At 41.2% G+C, this 22601-nt stretch overlaps 4 protein-coding genes across 4 annotated transcripts; 1 reads left to right on the top strand and 3 right to left on the bottom strand.

The window, feature by feature from the left end:
* Window positions 1–588: 588 nt before the first annotated feature.
* Window positions 589–6588, bottom strand: gtf2e1 (general transcription factor IIE, polypeptide 1, alpha). Its single transcript, XM_076109529.1, has 6 exons — window positions 6419–6588; window positions 5782–6077; window positions 5473–5630; window positions 2853–3048; window positions 2314–2549; window positions 589–1464 (listed from the first exon to the last, which is right to left on the bottom strand). The coding sequence occupies exons 2-6, from the start codon at window positions 6069–6071 to the stop codon at window positions 998–1000; spliced, it is 1347 nt and encodes a 448-aa protein (XP_075965644.1). The 5' UTR covers window positions 6072–6077; window positions 6419–6588; the 3' UTR covers window positions 589–997.
* A 168-nt stretch (window positions 6589–6756) lies between these two features.
* On the top strand, window positions 6757–10181 carry rabl3 (RAB, member of RAS oncogene family-like 3). Its single transcript, XM_076109517.1, has 8 exons — window positions 6757–6840; window positions 7298–7389; window positions 7705–7834; window positions 7930–8044; window positions 8160–8310; window positions 8794–8865; window positions 9243–9281; window positions 9384–10181. Exons 1-8 carry the CDS (start codon window positions 6795–6797, stop codon window positions 9438–9440), a joined length of 702 nt encoding a protein of 233 aa, XP_075965632.1. The 5' UTR covers window positions 6757–6794; the 3' UTR covers window positions 9441–10181.
* Window positions 9684–11713, bottom strand: LOC142969547 (granzyme G-like). The gene is made up of 5 exons (XM_076109504.1): window positions 11544–11713; window positions 11171–11318; window positions 10804–10942; window positions 10264–10524; window positions 9684–10096 (listed from the first exon to the last, which is right to left on the bottom strand). Exons 1-5 carry the CDS (start codon window positions 11593–11595, stop codon window positions 9947–9949), a joined length of 750 nt encoding a protein of 249 aa, XP_075965619.1. The 5' UTR covers window positions 11596–11713; the 3' UTR covers window positions 9684–9946.
* Window positions 11714–15219: 3506 nt separating this feature from the next.
* On the bottom strand, window positions 15220–20217 carry LOC142969536 (UDP-glucuronosyltransferase-like). The gene is made up of 5 exons (XM_076109491.1): window positions 19136–20217; window positions 18435–18566; window positions 18223–18310; window positions 17875–18094; window positions 15220–16644 (listed from the first exon to the last, which is right to left on the bottom strand). Exons 1-5 carry the CDS (start codon window positions 19994–19996, stop codon window positions 16362–16364), a joined length of 1584 nt encoding a protein of 527 aa, XP_075965606.1. The 5' UTR covers window positions 19997–20217; the 3' UTR covers window positions 15220–16361.
* Window positions 20218–22601: the final 2384 nt, after the last annotated feature.

Raw genomic sequence — 22601 nt, 5'->3', positions numbered from 1 at the left:
CATTTAAAATGGTAGAAACTCTGCCCTTCGTAGCAAACGGCTGATAACAGATCAGATCTAACATCGGTCCATGTTGCAGCATGGAGTCATATCCAGACACATGAGCATGGTGAGGAACATTGAGGCCCTCCTGTAAACAGCTTTGGGGTATAGTTGAGTGTTAGTATAATTCCAAACACTAACTAGAGTCTGTCTTGTTCACTATGTGAGAAGACAGATGTCACAGTGCCCCCTTACTTTTACATTCTGAACTGCTTGTGTCTACGTATGCGTGTCCATGCATATTGCTGTACTGCAGTATTTTTATGATTACACATTGTTCAGAGTAACAAATGTTTTACTGTAAACCGCTACAGTTCATCCCTATCCTCTCGTTTCTCTTGTAGCTTATACATCCGGTCTGATCTGAAAAACAGAAAATACTAAACCCAGCGCCTTTTCTACCCGTGAAAGCAGCACAGCAGCAGCTTCAATCCTTCAGTGTTATACTGACAGCTGCATTGATTACATTTGAAGCACATCTGGCCAGTCAGATGCATGAGGGAAGCATGACTGGACAACACGTTTAAAACATAACTGGAGTAGACAGCCTGTTAGTCCGTTTTATTTTCATTTCAGATTAACAAAAACAAAAACAAAAACAAATTGGCACTCGGTGCACAAACTGCTGGGCAGCTCCCTTCTGGGCTAATGACTGAGAATAAAAAAAAAAATACTGGAGGACAGAATACTAAAGGCGTGATCACCTGGGCAACACAGTCAGAGCGTGTCATTGGTTCTTATAACGCAAGAGCGTAAAGCCAACTGTAAATACTTCTTGAGCGGCATCTTGTTTTGTTCTTGAGAAGTTGTGTCCACAAACTCTCAGACGTCATCACTGACAGTGAGAGACAGCAGAAGTAAACTTTGGGGAACTCATAGCCAATCCATCAAACTGTTGATAATGAGTGTGTGAATGTACGTGTGTGTATATATACACACACACACGAGTGTGTGTTCAGAAGTACATGTCCTGGAAGAGGTTTTGTCCCATTTCAATGTAGGCCTCCTTCTCCTGCGCAGACATTTGCTCCACTAGCTCCGGCCTCTGGCCGACCTCTCGGTAGGAGAACTGCCTGCCTCCGACCATCACCATTGGCTCATCCCCCACCTCCTCAAACTCGTCGTCGTCCTCTTCCTCCTCGACCCGATGCTGAGCAGCTGCGGCGGCGGGGGGAACTGCGGGAGAGTCGTCCTCCGATTCGCTGGTGTCGCTCTCCGAGTCGCTGGCGTTGGCTTTGGCTTTGGCTTTGGCTTTGGAGGAGGACGACCCCTTGGTAGCAGCGCTTGCTCCGCCTCCACCTGTTGCTGCCGCACCTCTCTTCTCGTGGATGAGCAGGGCGCGCATCACTTCCTCATTTTCATCTGCCTGACCTATTCCGTGACCTGCTGCTCCGTCCTGGGCTACGGGTGCAACGTCTCCACCTGGGGAAACAAAAACAATTGCTCATTCAAATTAGAAATATATTCACTTCTGAAATCACTCGTTCTTGTTAATTCTTCTGGAACTTTTAGAACATTACGAAACATTGCTAAGTATTTCTAAATTTGTGCCTGGAACCAGACAGCAAGACACGGTCGGCCCGTCTAGGCTCCAGCCTCATCAAGCAGTCCTTATTGCAGCTTTAGCGTACTTTACGTACACCACGTCATCTCCGGATGTCATGTCTGTTTCCAACATCATCATTACAGACAGATCCACAGAGACCACACAGGATATTCAGAAGGCATAATTTTTGCAATTTCCACAGAATAGATTTTATTAATGAGAAATTCTTGCTCAGCCATGCACTAAACAGGCCCCTGATTATCTCAATTAAGCAATTACGGTTCAATGGGAGTCTGGCCAGGCCCGATTGCTGCATGCCCTTGGGTGGAGAAACAATGTCAGAATAAGATAGCACGGTGAAGCGTCTCTGACCGAGGGAGATAACCTGGGTTGACCTGTAGTCGCCCCGTTTTGACTGCAAACAGAACAGGGATTGGAACTTAAGGTCACAGAAGAGCAGTGAAAGGTGTGGGTCTTGATTGGGCTCGTCTTTGTCCATCCGATCATCTTACTACTGGAAAACCCAGTGCATTCAGCAGGCAATAGAATTTATAGATGACGACGTGTGAAAACAGCATTCGGGAGAGCAATTCTTCATACTTCAACTCACAAAATTGAAAGTGATTTATCTACAAGCAAAAACCTTCTGCCATCAGATTAGTGTGAAATCTACATATTGACTGGTTAGTGCTTGACGGGTGTTTTCGTAAGAACCTCTCACTTACTGTTCTTGATGATGTCGGGCTCGCTGTAAGCACCCTGCACGGTGCTCTGGGTCAACCAGACGGGCCTCTCCTTCGGTGCCTTGCCTTCCTTGGCCTTCTTCAGCTGGTCTTCCTGCTCCTCCATGCTGATAACCACATTCTGGGTGTACATGTCAGCGTAAGACGAGCCTTTGTTCGACCAGGCTTCACGGTGTGGGCCCAAGTGCGCTCCGGCTGCTGCAGCAGCACGTTCACGGCTAGAGGAAAGATTCAGTAAACATCCTTTAAACTGACAAACTATCATGTTTAAACATGAAACATTGAGTGTGCACATGTGTTCTCAAGCTAAATATGTTGCATTCCTGTGTAATAGAATTGAATTCCCTCATTGCACAAACAGTTATTAAAGTTGAACCAATATCAGTGAGGCCATTAATGCAGTTGACAGAGGTGAACATCCCATTTGTTGTCAGTGAAAATGCTGACTCGTGAAGACTGGCTGGCTGACTGAGGGGAATAAGTATTTAGTAAGCAGAGTGTGAGGTTTATGAGACGCTGACCTCTGTTTGAGGGCAGGGATCTCAGCGGGCTCCGGCTCCAGCAGATCCTGAGACAAGTTAACATCTTCGGTCTCGCGCAGCAGCGCATAGATGGGTTCGATCTGCTCATTGAAGCGTGCCACCATCGTCCTGCCGTCAGTACATACAGACGCGTCCTCCTCTACCTCCGTCTGGCAGAAGGTGCAGCGAAATGTACCTATGGGTGAAGACAGATATACGTTTACAACAACGGGGGATGTTCTAGGGCACTGCTTTTCATTTCAGCCCAAAGCCGCAGGCTGTAAACCAACTTTGCAAAAAAACTACTTGCAGAAATTTAGCATAGTTGGGAATGTGATGCGGTTTCCGTCAGTAAAAATGAACACACTTGCATGACTCTAGATACAGATAAACGGATAATCATGAGCACTTCCTCACTGAGTGGTTGCCCTTTGATCTTTAGATGTACTGTATATGTCTGTTATTGAGGTTAAAGGTGTGCAACAATATACCACCACTCTATTTGCTGTGATTTGAGGGTTTTATGCGGACTACTGCACGTCCACTATTATGATTGATGAAGCAATCCTGCGATACCTCACTTCCACTTTCCATTAAACATTCAGGTAATAGGTGTACTTCTACCCAAAACAACAATGCCTTGCTGTTAATGATCTTTCTCTTCGGGACCTCCTTCCCACCAGTAAGACAAGGCCATGTTCGGCCATCTGCTTCTCTGGCTGATTTCAGTTTCAATAAATGGGAAATGAATATATGAGTGAGTGAGTGAGTGAGTGAGACTACATGTCAGGTGGAATTAGTAAAGAAGAAGCCACCGGTCTCTCAGACTACCACTGTGTGAGCTCCAGGTAATCTTTTTGTCAGCCTCTGTCAGGGTGCAGGGTTACTGCCTCCGCAGCCACATTTGATACCAGTTGAGATATGTTGAAACAAGAGACAAGTGCAAAGGAATTTGGCAAGACGCCGGGAAGATGCTGACGGCTCCAAAACAGTAGCATGAAGCTGGGAATGAGAAGCTATGCATGTATCATCCAGTGTGGTGTTATTGGGCAATTTATTTCCTTAAACTAGTTTTGTGTTGCATTTTGGGGCTAAAGTGTTTACAACTCATCCCTGAAAATGGGAATATGCCCACATGCTTCTGTTTTTATTCTAAAATAACCAGTCTTACAACCTGACCCTCTGACATAATCAGGAGATGTGTTATTTGAATCAAGAGGAAACTGGAGAACTTAAATTCAAATTCAACAGAGAAAGCACTGGCGACTTAAGTAAGTTGGTCAAGTCTTAGTTATGTCAATCGACTTATGAATTCAGAAGCATGTAAGTCTACGTCTACTGTTAATGGTTATTCAGCTTCATCTTCCCTTTGAATTCTGCATGTCCACACCCACACTCTGCCTAAGATGACTTGCTGGTTGCTTCACTTACTCACTCGTCAAACACAGCATAATGGTGATAAGTGAGTGATGTGATGTCCACTTTGAAGCACGGTTCTGGACTGCTGCCAGCCCGTATTGAGGCAGGGCGAGAATCAGAGTACGATTGTGCTTCAGGCCTTTTGCTGTGATAGGAAGTCATTTCAAATACGCTTAAAAGACAATTTGGAAACATTTAATTTTACCGAAGACAACCTAACCTAGAAAACATTTAAATGTAACCAAAACTCATCTAATCAAAAGATTTGCCAGGTATTCAATTCCTCAGTTTAATTTGGGGTAAATAGCCACACTAGCAAATATATGGACTAGATTACTTATCACGTACTGATCGGGTGACATAGCTACACTGAATCTCATGTTCTTCTTTATTATAATACTCTTCCTTTTTCTAAATCTTTTATTTTTGCTGGTAGCAAGAAGCCACAACCTGCAATGGGCTTCATCCCCAGGAACACAGATGGCTTTAGATGCTCATTCTCCTCCCCTGCCATAAACCTCGTCTTGTGCAAGTGATGTTGGTGTCGACGGGTCTTTGAGAGCACATCTCAGTGTTCTTTTAATCATCTACGATTGATTTTTCTTTCGAAGCACATACAACTGCACAGTGGTAGTGTGGTCATGAGAGAGCAGTAAATGTCTTCTACAGACACGGCCTCATTATCAGGCAGCACTGAAATTGAACGGCATTGGTCATAAAAAAACCAACAACTAATAGCCTGATGGATCAGCGTTTTCAACCTTTTTTGAGCCGTGGTACATTTTTGCCACAAAATGACACATTGTAGCATAATACAGCATATATGCTGACAATTTAATGACAAGTCCCTCAATGTTTAGATGAACACAAAGCTGATATCCTGGCAGAGACTGAAGAAAGGCAACACGAAGCTCTTCCCCAACAGCTCTAAGTTTTTAATAGCAGTCATGCTTGAAAAGCTCATCTCACACTCGGCTTTTCATCCCGGTTAGAATGTTGTCCGGGGCCCAGTTCAGAGTCTGCATTTTTCCTTTTCAAATATTTCTCCATCGCTGTTCGTCACCGCAACCGTCTTAAATTAACACGGTCATTATTGCTCTACCTGCTGCCACCCACTGGCATGGAAGAGTATTGGATTACTTAGCTCTGGTGTGCACTGGTGTGGTTGAAAATCACTGTGGTAGATAATTTGATTGTTTACCTGTCATTGGTTCAAACAGCTGATTGGCTTCGAGATCCGTGAAGGTGGAGAAGCAGCAGGGGCACCTGAAGGAGGCTCGGTTGGTGGAGTCTCGCTCATCCGTCTCGATGCGCCGTCGCATATGATCCAATTTATACTTCACCACGTTGACCAAGACCCTAAAAAAAAAAAAAAGCAGGTCGGTAAAGCTTTATAGTATTCAAGATGTTGACATGGGCTGATAAAAGAAAAGCACACAGTCTCACACACAACTCTCCCCAGGCGTTAAAAGACAATGTTTACTCTATAAACAAAACAGATAATAACCACCTGTAGTTGATGAAGTAGTAGTTGTGCCTTGTTGTCTTGCCATCGGGGGCCGTTTCCACTCTCATGCGACACTTCACAAACTTGTCTGCCTTCAGGGTGTTGAGTACTGATCGCAGTTGTTTACGATCAAACTTGAGCAGCTCCAGCATGTCCTCCTCTCGTACACACGGGTTGCGAATGAGCACATCCAGGGCCAAGGCGTGTTCCACTCCATAGAAACCCCGTACGACCTGCTTGGCTAGCCGCTTCAGTGCTGCAGGAACCTCAGTCAGTACCTCTGGTTCTATCATCTTGTGCTGTGGAGAGAGAGAGAGAGAGATGAGAACTGTTGAGCGATTCTGAAGGGACGAGAAACATTAAACGACATCAGAAAGTGGAAGAATTGAGCCTAAATCCGCATTATCTTACCATTAGACAACTCAAACAAAGATATATCACCATGACTAATGCAGCAAGTTAGCAGCGACCATAACTAATAGTAAGGATATTATATTTAGCTGTTGACGTTTAAGCACTTTACGGCTATCGTTTCATTTAGCGGACTAGCTCGCAGATGATGCCGTATGCTAACTTTAGCTAAACTCAATGTTGCAGCCAACATGTAGCTAGTTAACACCAACCCTGGCCGATAACTTACTCTTTAACGGTGTGTTCTACCAATACGACAAAGCCACCGCTTCCTTAGGTCATCGCCGACTTTGTCTCTAACAAACACAGCTTAAGCTCACTTGAAACATTTGTACTTCTGAATGTTTAAACCGCTTCAGGTTAGCTAGCATGCTTCATGATTTACTTGAGAAGTCAACCCCGGAAATAATACCAGAACCATAACAAAGGCGTACCAGTTGCACGCAATAGCCAATAGGAGCAAAGGATAGTTGATCGACATACATTTTGACGTATGGCTCTGCTTCTTCCTTATTTTCTTGGGAACCAATCAGATTAGACAAATAATATGTGTGGGCGGAGTTTTCACTATTATCTTCCGGGACGCCGCTGTCACAAAAACAAGAATGGCTTCTCTTGACAGGGTAAAAGTACTAGTTTTAGGAGATTCCGGTAAGTTTCATACCATTCAGACTCTAACATGAACTTGAATGCATATTTGTAAATATATATACGTTTGTTCTGGGTAAATATCAACCGTTACAACCCTTGTAATCTTTAAAAGTATGTAGTAGTGTAGTAGTTACTCTGTAAACCTGCATACGCAGCTTCATGGTCGAGTCTACTGTTGAATTAGGAGTAAAGGTGGACCGGCAAATGCCGAATTGTGACATCCAACAGCTCGTTAAAGATATTTACTGATCGTGCTTTGATAGGAACTGAGGATATGTTACACTGAACTGTTTTTACAATGGAGGCGTGTGTCAAGCAAACCACGTCTTTATTGTCTTGCAATCAGCAGTAGTAACTATTACATCAAGACTGAAAGCCAAAGAATATGATCTAGAGGGGGAAAAAACGTCATTGCATGAGTTTATACTGATCCATTCACCCACATTATCTTTTGCAGGGGTGGGCAAGTCCTCCTTGGTCCATCTGCTGTGCCAGAATCAGGTGTTAGGAAATCCATCATGGACTGTTGGTTGCTCTGTGGATGTTCGGGTAAGCAGGTTGAACACCTGATTTACAAAGCTTGATTGAGATAAGGTCTAAAATGGTGCTGCGGGTATTTTTTTCCGACGTACAATATTTGCTTCTGAATTGTTGTGGAGTAGAAGAATGAAGTAGCAAAAAATACTTGGTACAAGTACCTGAACATTGTATTTAACTACAGTATTTGTGTAAATGCATTTCGTTACTTTCCTCCACCGATGATTCAAAACACTCATGTCAGATAGAAATTAGCAGAGCAGTCGCATGTTACAGATGCTCAGAGGACAAAATAATCGAAGGTTTAAAATAACTATTCAACTCCAGGTCCAGGACTATAAGGAGGGAACCCCGGAAGAGAAAACCTACTACATTGAACTCTGGGATGTCGGAGGATCTCTTGGCAGTGCCAGCAGTATCAAAAGCACCAGAGCTGTCTTTTACAATTCAGTTAATGGTAAAGACGATTTTACATGATTATTTAAGGAAATCTGGAATCGTTAAGGTTGCTGATATTTAGGTGTGTTATTTTCTTCTCTTCTCTTCTCCCAGGAATTATGTTGGTACACGATTTAACAAATAAGAAATCGTCTCAGAATCTCTACCGCTGGTCACTAGAAGCTTTAAACAAGGATTCTTCTCCAACAGGAGTTATCGTCTCAAATGGGTGAGTAGACGTGTCATGGTATTGTTTGTTTTCATGGGGTGTAACATATATATATATATATTACATTGTGAGTTTAAATGTTGGATCCTGAGGTCACGTTGTTTCCTCCCTGCAGTGACTACGACAGAGAGCAGTTTGCTGAGAACTCGGTGCCTTTGCTGCTGATTGGCACCAAGTTTGACCAGATCGCAGAGACCAAACGCAATGAAGTTCTCACACGGACGGCCTTCCTGTCTGAAGACTTCAATGCAGAGGAGATCAATCTCGTAGGTCATCTTTTTAATTCCTACAGGCTCTGATCTTAAGCCCATTTTAAACGTAATCTGTAACATTACTGGCTTCATCTATGTGTTAAAATATCATTCAAACATTGGTCTCTGTAACAGAAATGTTCCACAAAACCATTGTTTGACTATAACAAGACCATTATAAATAAAGCTGCAACGCTTCGGTGGTATTTTGGCGTCTGATACACAAAACGAGAGCACAAAGCTGCTTCTCGTTCTCACCACAGTGGCAGCACTGCTGGATAATAGAGCTGATAATAGAGCTGAGCACTCATTCAATCTTTATCAGGATTGTTTATTTATTTTTTTTTTATGTAAAGAAAAACATACGGCATCAGACCAATTTGAAAGAAGCTACAATCACAAACACACTGTACACACGCAGTTGTAAGATTTCCCCTAAGAAAGAAAAGACTCAATTTCTCTCAGGTTTGTGGCTGAAGTGCTGTTTTGTTTTCCCAGGACTGCACCAACCCGAGATACCTCGCTGCAGGCACATCCAATGCAGTGAAGCTTAGCAGGTTCTTTGACAAGGTGAGGAACCCACAGTTCTGGGTATATATGTGCATATGTATACAATTCCTTTTTGTTGGTAAATTGAATTTCAACATGAATATTACAGCATTTCAAACAACTTTGACTTTGTCAAGTAGGCATAGTTACTTTAAAGGGTATTATTTCTTTAGTAGATTAACATACTTAAACAGTAATCCTAATTGTGTGGCATTATGTATGATGTAAAGATACTTGACAGACAGCAGTAAGAAAATTATGTAATTTCCTTTATTCTTGTTTTGTACCCAGTGGGTAACTTCTAACATTTTTAGTGTAAAGTTGTCTGTTTCAATGTGCATATGTGAGTTTTGTATTTAAAAAGCCTCTCAGCCTCTCAATCTCTATCTCCTTAACAGGTAATAGAGAAGAGATATTTCACAAGAGACCCGACTCAGGTGAGTTTTACATTTCCAGTCTTTATTTCTGTGTCGGTGATAGGAATTCAGTTTGTGACTGTTCCTTTTTAAAACCGCACGTCTCTTTCACTTTCTCTGCAGATGGCGGGTTTCACAGACAGAAAACGGTTCAACTTCAAAAGTTTGCACTATGACTGACGCTAGCTGTGGTCTGTGGTGGTGGTCTGGGCTCTAACACCACAAGTAAACAATCACACTAATGTACTTTCCTCCACCCCCGCTAATCTCACCTTTGTCATCTGTTGGGATGTTTGTTAATGAATTATAATAATTTGATTAGATTAAATATAATGAGTTACTAATAGAATGATGAAGATACATATGTACATAGTTGACAAAACTTTGCAAAAGGGAGTTAAGCACAAAAATGAAGAAACAAGCTTTATAGTAAGATGATTTATTTTAAAAGGTAAGAGGCACATGCTATATTTGAACAGTGAGAATTTGTGTTAAATCACCAAGTTTTTAATTCCAATTCATTTGTCATTTGTCATTTTTTTCACATGCAAAACATTTGCTTCATGGATTCTTTTTCAAAACCAAGACCATTGATTCACTAAATGTTTGCCATGTTGTTCAATAAGCAAGTGAGGAAAGGACAATGATCGTGGCCTCAGATCCGTGGCTCATGCAACATTCCCCAATCACTTCATCACTTTCTTAATCCACGGGAGAAAGAAATTGACTTTAGTGAAGACGTGGGGATATTTGGGATTATTGCAATCATCTTTCAGGGTAAAAGCCGTTATACCCTGAGGCTTACTGTTGCAGATAAGTGGTCCCCCGGAATCCCCCTAAGAAAAAGACAACAGACAGAGTTGATTGAAAAAAACGATTGCACTTCTTTTTGATTAATAAAATAAAACATTTTTCTCCTTGTTTTCAGCATTATTGATGTATTTTGATGTGTATAATGGTCGGTTACTTATTTGCTGTCCTGCTTTGAATACTGTTAGATTACCTGGCAAACCCCTCCCATCTTTTTGTCCAATTTGGTGCAGATCATTTGCTCAGAATTGAAGAATTGTTGCCATTTATTTTTGCACTCAGAGATGAATTGTATTTTCTCCATGGCCTCCCTCAGTACATTTGAGGGCGGCTTATTGGCACCGGTTCTGCCCCAGCCGGCAACGGTGCAGTTGATGTTGGCTGGGATTTTCCCGTCTTTCTTAGGCAGTCCGATGGCCTTCACATACCTCGTCAGACTGGCGTTGTTTTTTAGCTGTGAAAGAGAACAGTGTATTTCATGAAAACAGTTTATCCATCTGTCAGACATTCTGATGTGTGTTCATGTCCTCTTGAAGCATGTTGAGCAGTTCACCACCCACATCCTTCAGTGCAAATGTGTGAAACCCCCATGTGCAGCATAAACGCCGTACAAGACGTGGCAAAAAAATGAAACTGAGATGATGGCGTCAACTACAGTGCACAAAATACATTGCAGAGGCTTTCTTTTACACACACAAGTTTTGATATGATCTTTTACACAGTTTTAGTTTACCTTAAGCAACATGATATCATTATCGTATTCTCCAGTGAATTTCGGATGTTTATGGTACTCGGCCACTTCGATCCGTTGCTGACTTTTCTCTTTCTTGCTTATGTCATGTGCTCCAAGTACCACCGTCATTGTGCGAGGTCTGACAAACAAGTGCACAATTAATGTCAAAATATTTAGTTATACTTAAACAATGATACTCACTCGTACAACATTACATTTTTTCAAATAAAAACCATTAAAAGTAATAACCAACATATCTTTGTAAGTAACAAGTATGCAGCGATGGGAATAAAACACTTTAAATGCTAATAATTAGTACCCATGAACTTGTTAATTGATTGTGACATTTCTTTCATATGAAACTCACTGTTTGCAGTGTGCTGCCGTTAAAACAAAGTCCTCCCGAATGAGCATTCCGCCGCATGAATGTTGGCCCTCAAACTGGAGTGATGCCATGTAGGGCCTGGAATGAGGCTTTGCGACCTTCCCACCCACTATGCCACTCGCAGAGGCCCCTTATATAGAGAGAGAGAAGGTAAATTAATACACAGATTACAAAACACAAACAAACAAATCATTGTTTTTTATTATTACACAAAGAAAGAAGCTAAATTAAAGACTTTGTTTTAACTTTACAAACAATAAAAAGGCTTCTTAAAGATCATCTATGATCCCTAAAAACGGCTGTTATTATATAGTCACGTCTCCACCGGCAATAAAGAAATTTAGTCTCATCTTACCCGTGAGGGAGAGCAGCTGCAAGACAATGATAACGCAGTACGTGCGCATCATGGTTGTTGTGCAGAAGTAGAAGATGAACAGTGTGGCTGAAGTGCTCCCCTTGCCATTATTTGTAGTCAATGTTCTAACTCCCACTACGGAAACGTTGTGGGCAGGTGTCACTGTTGCACAGAAGAAATGAGATCACACCTTTTTTTCTTTTGACTGCAGCATGAGACCACTCAATAAAACTAGATAAAACTGCCAACTTGTCGCTCATGCATTGTTGCTAATTCATCAACAATTTAAATGTGAAGCGCTGTACTGAATTCAACTCTGTATGTGTCCTTGTGCCTTGACAAAAGAATAATGAATAACAAAAAAAAAGACATAGAAAGTTTTAATAAACAAAGTTATGACCAGGAGTTTAGGTCCTGTGTGCTGGTACCATCTATATTTCCTGCCCCAAAAATCTGAAAGGTCCATATTTACTGTGTGCTATCACAAATGTGCTCCCTTCTTATTTCATCATAGGCTACATTTCCTCTAAAGGAAGAGAGTTAAGGTAGATGCTAAATGGCCGAGTGGAAACTAGGTAGTCACACCTCACACACTGAACTTCACACAGACATAATGCTCTATATTTCTATCGCTTATGTATTTTCTCGGCCAAAATTTGAATCGTGTTTTAAAAACAGACATACATGTCAAAATGTGTGAGTAAAGCTCACTGATTTTAAATTCTGTGTTAAGAGAGGCTATAAACAATAATAATAATGTTTTGGAGCACTTTACTGATCCTGATAAGCCAAGCACTTGTCTGCTGGAGGTGTTTTCGCAGGACTACGTTGTCCTCAGGTACTTTGTGGATTTCTGAACCTGCATGTGATATCTGGGGGTACATTAGAAGTCCATTTAAGCAGCTAATATTAGTCCTCAATTTCTTTTTGTTTTTACTGCAGAAAATACCAGAGAATGTTGTGGTATACTTGGTCACACTCTTGGTCTGGGGATGTTGATAAATGTCTGATTAACCCTTCACACATGCCTTTTTGATAAGTTATCATGACTTGAGCATTATTAAACACATGAAACCAAAATGTTGGTTGGTATGACTTATTGTCTACTGACCAATAGATGGAGCTGTAGGCGTTTTGTCTGTAGAAAATACACATGAGAGAAAATCAGAGGCCCAGTGCTCATATAGCACACGTACCTTCCTTCTGGCACTGTAACATGTTATTGCTTATGAGGAATGGCATTCCCTTCCTATCACAACCATCACAACTCCCAGTATTCTGTGTAAAGCGATACTACCAGGTACGATGGCAGGTCAGTGAATACACTTTTATTGTGAAGTTGAAGAGATTTGCCATTGTTATTGCTTATCGCTAAGTCTTCTGGAGAACAACTTTTGTCTACCAGCACCTCACCTGACTTAAAAAAAAACGTTTTTTGAATTATAGTCAGCAGCATGTAGAAAACATTTTAGGTCATTCAAAGTTTCCATTGTGGTGCTGCTTCATTGTCTTTTCAGGAACAGTCATTTAATGCGAGTATTTCTAATGTGTTTGCACTCTCAGGGTGGTTTGTTTCACCCTCACCCTTACATGCAGTCAAACAGAGCAATACACAATACCTTAAAGATGGAGGTGACATTAACAATACATGTGGCATGGCACAGCAGCATGAGACAGATTGCAGCTGAGGACATTGTGCCCTAACCCTACAATGAAGAGATGAGCAACTATTTCTGGATTGTGCACTTTTTTTTAAGGTTATCTAAATTCTGGCCTGAATGGACCAATGCTAACGTGATACTGGAACAGATGGTTGTCTAGTAGTTGAACAGGGTCGATGGCAATCCTCACCTTTTTGTTTACCCCACAGAAGTGCACATACAAGGTACTCTCGCATGTCGTTTGAATAGGTGGAGCTGAAACAGGCTTTGATGTTTCCAGTATTAATCTGATGTCAGACCAGCAATTGAACCATGGAGGACATCAGGTAGTCGTTCTTCATTTCAACAGCTACAAACTCAGCTTTTTATGTCACGTAAATGACACTTAATATGTCAGTATTGTTTATTTTATAGAGGCCAGCGGATTATCCTGCAAAAATATTTTCATTTATTCATGTATTTTATTGTATGTAGAGTAGTTAAAAGTGCAAACAGCAAACACACTTGAAGGATTTTACATGGGATTGCTTGTCATGACAACAAAGCCAGCAATAAAGTCAAAAATCAGTCAGACTCATCACAAGTCTCAACACTATAGCCTGAAACATTCAGTTTAAGAAGCCTTTATTTAAATCAATAAATTGATAATAAAATGAATAATTACATACAGATAATCTCAGTGTTTGAGCCCATTGGTGAATATCTTCACGATCAGTTGTGGGAAAGTGGCAGAAATATGACCTAATAACATTTATATAGTATGTTCATTATTAATACATTTGATTATTCATTAAATTTAGCTCTCCTGATAAATTGATTTATTTTCAGGCAAGATTCTCTGTTCACGTAGCAGAATATATTTGCATTAACACAAGTAAAATAAGATTAGGCAATACCCCTAAAATGACATTGTTCATTATGCAACATGAACAATGACAAATTAATTGTACTTCATGCACGGACCTTCAGCAACCATTTGGTTTTTTTTAGTGCTAAGCTATTTTTCCAAAAATAATAAAGACTAACATAAGATGTTAAAATGGTGGCAATAGTGAAGTGTCTGGTATGTACTGTGTACCTGTACCGTGTAACAAGTAGAAGTCACAGATTTTATTATATTTTCCAGCAAAAGGAGATTCACCTAAAATGACACCCTCAGGCCAAATTTCACAATTTATGTATGGTATCTTTATCTTACATATTTTGCTCCAATAGAGCCATGAATATCAAAGCTGACTTTAAACAGTTTTGTTTCATGATGTGTGATGACAATCTCCGGGAAACACTTATTTTTGCCTCTGAATGCATTCTGAAAGTAGGTTTAATGGGGAGATTCTTCTTGTTTCGGACAACAAACACCACTCTCTGATGGAGAACAGGCAAATGAAATAAAACTCGACCAGTTAGAATACAAGATGACACATAATTTCTCTCCGGCTCACAGACTGCAGATTCTGCTCACTTTGAAAGTGTCTTTTTGCTTCTCCAGGCAGAAGCTACAATACATCCACACCTGCGTCAAAAAGGTGGAGAGAGTGTGGAGATAAGACATTTACATTCATGTTAATGAAATAAACAATTTTTATACGGTAAGATAATTGGCTTTTAGATGACGTATGATGACAGAGCTTTGGTTGACAGCAAACTAAAAGCAGCCTGACCGTCTCACATGTAACTGACTAAAGGTCACAAACGTGTCTCTTTGTAAATAACAGTCAGCCATCTGTTTAAGTGCCCTCAGGTGCATTAAAGGCTGTACAGCTCAGACCTTTACAGTGATTGTGTTCCTCATTAGGCATTGCATTTCTCCAGGGGATAATCCACCCAAGATGTTGATATGAAGAATCTGTCAACTGTTCGGTTAAACAAGTGGACAAAGCTAATTTAAATAGAGGAGATAATGAAATTTCCTGTGAATGATGCAACTGGGGCCACAAACAAACAAACAAAATATTACACTAATAGCACACTTGGCCAGTGTTGAGGTGGACCGAGAATGAGACAAAACTCTGTAATTCAGTTAAGCAATCAGAACATTTATTTGATTTCTAACAGGAGTATTTTACCCAGCAGTTAAACATGCATGGGCCTAGTAACGCTGTAAAATCAACAGCTAAAAGGCGCTTAAACAGAGTGCGCAGCAGAATTTATTGTTTAAGCATCAGAACATGATTGGTTGTCTATTTGTTGGAGGCGGCTCTTGGTTTAGACTTTCTGAGGGCCTCATTGGAGCACAGGGAGGTCCACTCCCTCCAGGCTCACGGATTCCATCTCCTTCCTGTATACGCAATCAGTGTGTGTGCATGTTGTGATATCAACAGAGGCCGGGTTCCGCTAACTGTCGTTGGCTATCAGGAGGTCAAAATTGGGTCTCCCGCCCAACCGTCCTAGTTTCTGCCCAACCGTCCTAGTTTCTGTTTTCATATTAATCTCGAGGCTAACCAGACATTGTTTTTACTCTAATATCCTGTGGTTTGCGGAATAGGCCTTAAGCTGACCTTCAATGTGTCACTGTACTTCTTCTTTTGTACAGACAGACACTAGAATGCTCTGTCTGGAGTATTTGACCTTCTTCAGTGTTTTCCACATACATTTCTAAGCAATGAGCACATTAACAGTGTGAGGTGTAACGTTTAATGCTTGTTTGTGTTTTGGGCCTATGTGTTGTCGTTTTCTTAATCAGTTATCAGTTATTATTCTCAACACCAGCCAGTGTAGTTTTAACAAACCTCTTTATGGGAATAATTGTCAAGCCCCATATTCTGCGCGTTGTTAGCTTGCTAGCAGGCTAATTCAGCAAAGCAATGTACGAATTAAGCTATTAGCTGCTGTTGTTAGCGATATGTCAGTAAATTATTCCACCCACTCAATAACCAAAGTTAACTCCTGCAGCCTGTAAAACCATTTACCCCACAACCACAGTGCTGGACAGTCCAACTGGTGGAGAAACTCCAAAGTAAAGTAGTGACTATTTAACTCAACTTTATTCAAATTGCCCAAAATCACAATAGTCTAAAGTGTATTTTTTCCAAAATAGATTTTTTTTGTGTAGCCTGTTATAAAAAAGTATTACAGATAAAATCATCAAAACAATTACACGGCCCACACACACACACACACACACACACACACACACACACACACACTCGCTTACTCGTTACTCTCGCTTTCTCTTTGGCGTCCCCTTTCTGAAACACATGCGGGTGCAGAGCATGCAGCATTTGACTGTCACCCACAGAACAGTGACCAGAATTATGAAAAACAAGCCCAAGACATCCAGGCTGTGGTACTGAATCCAGTTTAAGTCATGTGCAGCTATCCTTAAATGTGCAGCTCCTTTGTGTCTTATGACGAACTCGGTCCAGAAGACAGCCAGGTCCAAAGGCTCAACAGGACGGTCCAGGTGTATCTGAGACAGCGTCTCTATCTTCTCTTTGTAACTGGGGAAAAGTAATATTTTGAGTTAATGGGATGATCTCCAGGTCTGTTCATCAAACGGTCTACCGTATATATCCTCACAGACGAAAGTACAACTATTTCCTAAAACACTACTGAAACTTAAAATAAGATGCAAAACCTTTATGTCAGTCTAAAGATAGGACACCTTCTAACAACAACAGAAGAAGCAAATTGGTAACCCTTTTAACTACTAGAAGCATTATGGAGCAACGTTTTTGGGTGGGCTCCCATTTTGATTATCTTGCGCATGCGCACAAAGACACTGTATGCACACATGCCTGCAGGTCACATGGTGCACATTTGTTGTCTTTGTTTTGTTTGTAGCATGAGAGGTGGATGTACAAGCATGGTTTCATGCAAGGCATCAACAAACATAGAAAGCAAACATGGGTGTAAAAATGTAACTTCGTAATAACATTTTTGAAAAATAGGCTTTGCAAATGTGTCATGAGGAAGGAGCACATTTGTTAAATCTACAGAGTACAGACAATGCGTACTACACACATAACTTTTTTTCATTAACAAGAACACTTCACAGGTTAAGAGTGCATATGACAAACAGAGGAGTGAGGGAGAAGCACTCCCTGTACATGCCTACACAGTCCAGATAAGAAGTCTAATTCCAAGTATGTGATAACGCCTGTGTGGGTGGACCGTGGCTGTGCAGGGACTTGACAGACAAAGTATGAAAATAAAACATATTCTTTTACATACTACAGTGTAAAGTATATATTGTCAAATTTGTCTATTTTCGTCTGTTATTGGGTTTTCAAAATTTCATCTGAGTAATTTTTTTTTCTGTGGCATTTTAGACCTCTAGTGGTCGTATGGAGTTGTTATTTCTGTGAGCAGGTCCCTGTTTGGTTTATCTGGTGCACGCACAGAAGGACACACGTGCACATGTGATGTGATACAAAGTCCTGTCAATGGTTTCACACTGTACACTGTAATATGGGTTGTGTTAATGCGCCAAGGTACGCAGAAATGCGCTAGCAACGTCAAAGAAGAAGAAAACGTAATGCTAGTAAACATGGATGAAAAACAATTCTGCATTTAAAATACTTTTGGCTTTTATGAGGAACACATTTCTTAGAGCTCACGGATGTGTTTTGTTGAGTTACACTGAATGCTTTTTCTTTCATAGTGAGTTTCATGATTTACATATACAAAATGAGTGACTATTGTCTTTAATTGACGTGTACTTGTCTTACCTTTTATCATGGATGATTCTATTAAGTGCAGCCAATAGGGTTTCAGTGGTCATATCATACATTGTGAGTTTCTCTGCAACACCTCGGGTCACCATACGATTTACGTTTTCCTCCTGGTCCCCGAACAGTGGAAACATCACCATGGGTACAGCATTGCAGATACTCTCATAGATACCATGGCTACCTCCGTGAGTGATGAAGGCTTTGGCTTTGGGATGGGCTGAGGAGCACAGAAACAATTTTAGGTCCAGTCCAAAATGCAGGTAATGTTTAACGTACATTGATTAGTTTACATACACGATGGCATGTTTTAATACATAACACTGTCTGTGTTAAAAGTAAACACACCTAGGAGATCATTCTGAGGTAACCACTTCATAAGTCTCACGTTCTTGGGTACATCTTCTGATAAGACTCCGGTGTATCTCCAAACAACCTGAAACAGAAATAATACATGTTTTGATGGTGCCAACCACTGCAGCACTTTTCATTCATAGACTAATGCAGGTCATTGGATTGAATCTCAGTAAAGTGATTTCATCTGTAATGGTTGTTGTTACCCTTTGAGGAATTTGCCGAAAGGCATCAATGAACTGTTTAGCCTTCGGCTCGGGCATGTTGGACACCATAGAGCCCAGGGTAAAGATGATGAAGCCGTCGTCTCCTGAGCCATTCACAAACTCCTCCAAGTCCTGCAGGGGGGGTTAGAAAAGACACAAAAAATATATTTTTAAACGTGTTAAGTGAGATCTAGTGACCAAAAGCTGCTGTGATGTATTACTTTAAAGTATATTGAAAGGAATTAACTCATTCAACATTGTATGCAGCACCAATTAAATAATATTAGAAGCACAATCTTGACTGTGCTTATTTCAACCGACCCTTTGTTTTTGCTTGAGTATTTGATTCCTGTTAACATAACAGGGCCCCTCACTTCTTTTCTTAACCATAATCTATAAATCAGCTTTCCCTTGCTCACATTCCACACACTGAATCTTCCATAAGAGCAGACAAACCCGTTCTTTCATAATGTAGTGAGCCAATTGTTGGGCAATTATAATAAACAGCCCAAATCTTTACTATATTTTCAGCACCTGGTAGTACGAACTTATGTTTTTTGTTTTTTTTCTGGTTTTCACTGTCATTTTCATTACATAACCGTCTAAGGGTTTTGCTTTTGCCCGACCCAACACAGAGCACGTATACAATTTGCCTTAAGTGAATCCAGATGTGATCTGTCATACATTATTTGAATACTCACCGCTGGCAGAGGAGCTTTCTGTCCACAATTGATCCCTCCAATAAGCACCATGTTTGGCAGGAGAGGTTTGGGCCATTCGAAAGTAAAGTCATGTCTAAGAAGCCAGATCGCGCCATTACTAATAATGTCCTTGTAGGTCAGGTTGTCTCCTAGGTACCTGCTGACCAGTTCATCAAAGTTGTAATACATCATTTTGCACAAGTAGGACTCCAAAATGGACATCATCATGTTTTTGACTCTCTGTGGGAAGGTCATGATGTCTGTATTACCAGTGAAGGGCACAGGAACGTAGGAAGGAGGAGAGGGGCACTTGTTAGCCTTTGTATCCAGCTCACATGGAAGTCCATTTAGGAAATAAACCGCTGGAATGGAAAAGATGTGAGCCAGGATGGAGCCGCAGGGAAGGAAGGGGTCTGTAAGCACAAGATCGAAGCCCCCTCCCTTCAGTTGACTCATTAGAGGCTGGTTGTTCAGCAAACTCTCGCAGCCTTTCCCCTGAATCGATGTAAAGTTAACCAAACGCTCTATGTCGATAAACAAATCTGTGAAGTCTGGTGGCTTGAGGAAAACTCCCTCCTGCAGCTGGTTGAATATTGCAGCCAGTTCAGCTTTGGTGAAGGACACTTGGTAGATCTCAGTCTTGTAGCTCTCTGAGCCGTGGATCAACAGGCTGGTTTCAGGCACCAGCACAACAACCTCATGGCCCCTTTGGCTAAGCTCCTTCACCAGTATCTTCATGCTAAGCCAGTGACTCCCATCCACAGGCATAACCAGCACCTTCCCCCCTTGAACGGGACCCAGACTGAGGCAGCACAGCCAGGCCACCAGCCCCAGTGCAGGAAACCACTCCCCGCTGCTCATTGCCTCCTTTCTGTTGTGCAAGCCTGCTCGTTGTAAGAGCTAGTGGCAGCTGTTGTTAAGAGGTATAGCTTTATGTGTGTGTGTCTGTGTGTGTTCAAGTTCAACAGGAAGTTGCGTTTACAGGCGGACTTTTATATAACCACAGGAAGACAGAGGAAGTGGAATTTGCCGGCTCAGAGTTTGACTCCAGATAATCATTCTCTTTTGGGACTTTGCTTATTTTCTTTTCACCTCCTGTTCTTCCTGTCATGTCTTTGTGTGTTCATCATTCAACATATTTACAAGTGACATAGTGCAACTTTTAACTTTTATATTGTAAGTTGTGATTGAGTTTTGCTGTTATAGCATGTGAAGTAGTGCAGTCTAAGCATTCTAGAAACAATTTATCCCAAAAATGAAATATGTTCACAGAAATAAGTTGAGCGTCTTTTGGGATATCAGTAGTAAAATTGATTACCTTCATCATATTTACCTTAACTGCAATTTCTCTTTTTATTCTTATGTCATTTCACCAGCAGTGGACTTTAACAACTTGCAAGTCATGGTGGCTGTGCAAGTTTGCAGGTCTTACTGCCTGTTGAGAGGTGCAAAGTCCTCTGTTTACTTTGGCTGCTCCTTCTGTCCTTTCCCTGGAAAATATAGATGTGCGTGCCATGAACTCTTTTCAACTCTTTTTTTCACACACTCCCTTCACACGCACATGTATATCTTCAACCAAAGTTAAAAGACAGATGGCGTGCGAAGCCAGTTGTAATAGGAAACCAAAACCCTCCTCTTTGGAGGGGGGGGGGGGGGGTGATGACACATAAGCGACAATGTAATTCTTGGGTGAAAGCCAGTTCTGATTTTCATTGTTTTGACCCTCATACTTAACAATGTAGCTTTTTGAAAACGCTCTCCAGGATGGTTAAATCTGGAAAAGCTAGTCTAACACTTGATGCACCTTTTGGAAAATAATGATATAAGCTACATGGACGGTGGCAGTAGAGAAATAGACAGAGTAGCCAGCCTGTGTCTGTCCCGCTTCTGACAATTTTGATGTTTGCCAACAGACGTAGGGTATAAGAAATGTAACCTTCTTATTGTTTAGCTGTTAAGATTTAACTTGTTTGGTGTAGATTTAATTGAAAGTTTGAGTTTGCTTTAACTGAAAGAAATTGTAAGACAAGTGTCTAAAAGTCCTCCCCAACAAACCTTTTTGAAGACAGAATCGGTGGGGTTGTGTCCAACAATTTCCGTGACTCTCCGAAACCAACAATCCAACAAGCAAGTCCACTTCAAGCAGCGTCTTGGAATGCGGAGGTGAAAAATAGGCAAGGTGGTAACTTCTCTCTTAAGCTTTAAGCTTAAGCTTAAGTGAAACATGAATGTTTTAGAGTCTAATACAAAATATGCATTTAATGCACAGTCTATGACTATTTCACCCGCCTTCAAGTCTGGCTGTTCAGAGAAAGTATATCACTACAACACTTTTGCCTGATGTGCTTGGACTGTACAAACTGGTAGAAGCGAGATAGTTTTAATCATATTGCTAAATGAGTACTTCAAAAGGGTTCCAGAGGCTTGTAAAACTTACATGAACTTGCACGCTCATTAATCACAAGCCTCACCCTGGCTGCTGTTGGACCCAGTGCTCAGTTTTTTATTAAAAATCAAGACCACAACGGAGATGGAGGTTCTGAGGTTCACGGATGCGCGCCGACCTTGGAGTCTCCAGACGCGGAGTGGAGGATTTTGCGCACTGAATTCAAGTAGAGCTGAAGAGAGCGCACAGGGAGCGGACTGCTGTCGATTTACTGCAGTCCTGTCACTCAGATCCCGGTTCACTTTGCTACTTGAATGCGCACGTCGTCATTTCATGAATACCATTGGTCGGGAAGTATAGGGGGAATATAGTGTTCAGATTATTTCGGGTTGGCTTGATGCAATTTAGAGCAGTGTTGTTTCAGCTGAGCCAATGCATGTAGCCGTTCCACCTTGTTTGTAGAGAACTACAAGTGTCCCAGCTGCTCAGGGAGAATTCACTCAACATCCTGAAGAGGACACGTTTGTGAGGATTTTAGGACTCTTTCCCGAGAGTGGATTGAACAAGGGTGATTTCAACTAAGTGAGGTATTACATAAAAACGGTAAGGAAAAGTTGACATCTTCTTCTGAATATACGATTCGAATGGACAATCTTTGAAGTCCTCCCACATTTAACAAAGGGGGCTTGAAGTGATTTCACATCGTAAATGTTTCCACTTTTCTCGCAGGTGATCACAGCAATGCTTCAACAGCATGTGCGTCTGTCCCTCTCCAAATCTTCCAGAGAGGATTTAAGCACCGCTCATTTTGAATAAGTCGAGAAGTCATCGAAGATGAGAGCTCTGCCAACATTCCTGTTTGTTTTCCTCCTGCACCAGGTGAGGTGTGAGATGATTGAATGAGAATAGAATATGTAGAAATATATCTGTGACCACGAAGGTTTTAAAAAGAAACTTAGAGACAGTAAGTGGCTTTAATGTGCTATCTGCTTTTTAAAATTATGTTATTATAGTATTATTATTGTACATAATGCCAATGGCAGTTCCATCAATTCCTGACATCAGATTTTATTTGACAGT

This window comes from Anarhichas minor, unplaced genomic scaffold, assembly GCF_050575085.1.
Source record: "Anarhichas minor isolate MPS153535 unplaced genomic scaffold, ASM5057508v1 ptg000004l, whole genome shotgun sequence".
Lineage (NCBI taxonomy): Eukaryota > Metazoa > Chordata > Actinopteri > Perciformes > Anarhichadidae > Anarhichas > Anarhichas minor.
The sequence above is the reverse complement of the archived record's forward strand: the minus strand, read 5'-3'. Positions and strand labels throughout refer to the sequence as shown.